This window comes from Halyomorpha halys, unplaced genomic scaffold (assembly GCF_000696795.3).
Source record: "Halyomorpha halys isolate HHAL.00 unplaced genomic scaffold, Hhal_1.1 Scaffold1332.1, whole genome shotgun sequence".
NCBI classification, from domain to species: Eukaryota; Metazoa; Arthropoda; class Insecta; order Hemiptera; family Pentatomidae; genus Halyomorpha; species Halyomorpha halys.
The window spans coordinates 90,661-92,400 of NW_027115979.1; the positions used below are offsets into that span (position 1 = coordinate 90,661).

General features: G+C 38.0%; 1 protein-coding gene across 1 annotated transcript in view; it reads right to left on the minus strand.

Annotated features, from left to right (window-relative positions):
• The window catches only part of LOC112211577 (cytokine receptor), a gene marked incomplete at its 5' end in the record, with an annotated part of 16,790 nt that overhangs the window by 996 nt on the left and 14,054 nt on the right, over positions 1-1,740 (minus strand). The window contains 1 exon segment of the mRNA XM_067052924.1: positions 1,506-1,654. Coding sequence (XP_066909025.1) covers positions 1,506-1,654 — 149 coding nt within the window.

The following is a 1,740-nucleotide window of genomic DNA, read 5'->3' on the forward strand; positions in this document are numbered from 1 at the left end:
TCTATTCTATGTATATGTTGTTGGCCGCAATACATATAATAATTCTATTTACTTCGAAATATGATTTCACCCAAATTACCATAAGAAAAAAAAACTTCACTTTCTAATATATTATGTACAATGACTATAACTCTTGAATTTTCTTTCATCCATAAAAAAAAAAATTGAATTTATATTTTAATAATTTAATAGGGTTGTAGTGTCCCATCGATATTTTAATGGAATGCAGCTGAGGCAAGGCTTGTCTTAAATGAAGCAGGGATCTGAATCCTTCCCTAGAAATAGAGGATAACCAAATGGACTGACAGATGAAACAGATTAATATAATCTGGTGGTTGCTGGCAATATGAGAACACTCTAGTTATTATGTTTTCATTAGAAGTCATTCACTCTGGACAATTCTCTTCTTTTAAGGTTCTTTGATACTTTCTACAGTGACAATATTGTGTTCCTTAATAATTATCACCCTGAATGGACCCTCGTATCGCTGTATCTCCTTACCCCTGTTAGACCCCAATTTTCTGTATACAATCATCCCAATTTTGATCATCCTGTCTGTGACCTCTAAATTCTTCCACATTAACTGTAATTGCTCGAGACAACCAATCGGCAACCACATTTTCCTTTCCTGATTTATATAATACGTCTATATATATACTGTACAAGGAGCTCCTTCCAACACGTAATTCTAGCGGAAGACTCCTTCAACTTTCGCACCCATTGCAGAGGCCTGTGGTCAGTATGTACTGTAAAATTTCTGTCAAACACATGGTGTCTAAAGTGGTCAACAGCCCACACAATCCCCAAGAGCTCTCGTTCCAGTGCACTGTATCTGGTCTCCGTTTCTGTCAGGCGCCTACTGGTGAATCCCACTCGGGGATTTCCCCCTTCACCTTCCTGAGACAGCACCGGCCTCAGCGTGTACTCACTCGCATCTGTAGTGATAATGAATTGCCGGGTAAAGTAAGCACCAGTTCTTGCTGCAGCTTCTCCATGCACCGCCTGATATTGTCTTGCACCATCGGGGTGATAATCACTTTTCTGCCTTTCTTGAATAGGTTGTTAAGTGGAACAAGGTACTCGGGCATTTCGGGTACAAATCTCCAGTAATAATTCAAAGTTCCCAGCGACCTCTACACTACCTCCACATCCCTAGGCACTGGCATCCTCACAGCTGCAACTTTGCCTGCATCGGGTTTAACTCCTTCCCTGGAAATGGTGTGCCCCAAAAAATTTATTTGTACCTTCCCCAAAAATGATTTTTCTACTGATAGTTTGAGCCCAAATTTCCTGATTCTCTGGAATACGCTGTGTAAATGTTTCACGTGCTCGTCTGCATTCTTACTAAACACTAGGAGATCATCCATATAGATCTAACATACAGATTCGTCAATTCACCTCAAAATAGATGTTTCCTCCTCTGTAGACTCTCTTAGTACAGAAAATTTGCTAATAAGTATTTATCACATATTAAAATAATTCTCAATTCGAATAAACATACTAACATTACACTGGCAAGGCCTATTAATTTTGTCATCACACCAAAATATAGTGTAACTGGTTATGTTGTAGGAACGAGGAGGAGCGTTCCATGACAGCTCATAAACATCATGTTCATAAGCAATCTTTTTCAAGAATACGGGTTTTTCAGGACCTGAAAACAGATAATAAATATAAAAATTCAAAGAAAGAATAGTAGTATAATGAAAAAACTGTGATTGATTAATCTTAGAAATTGTA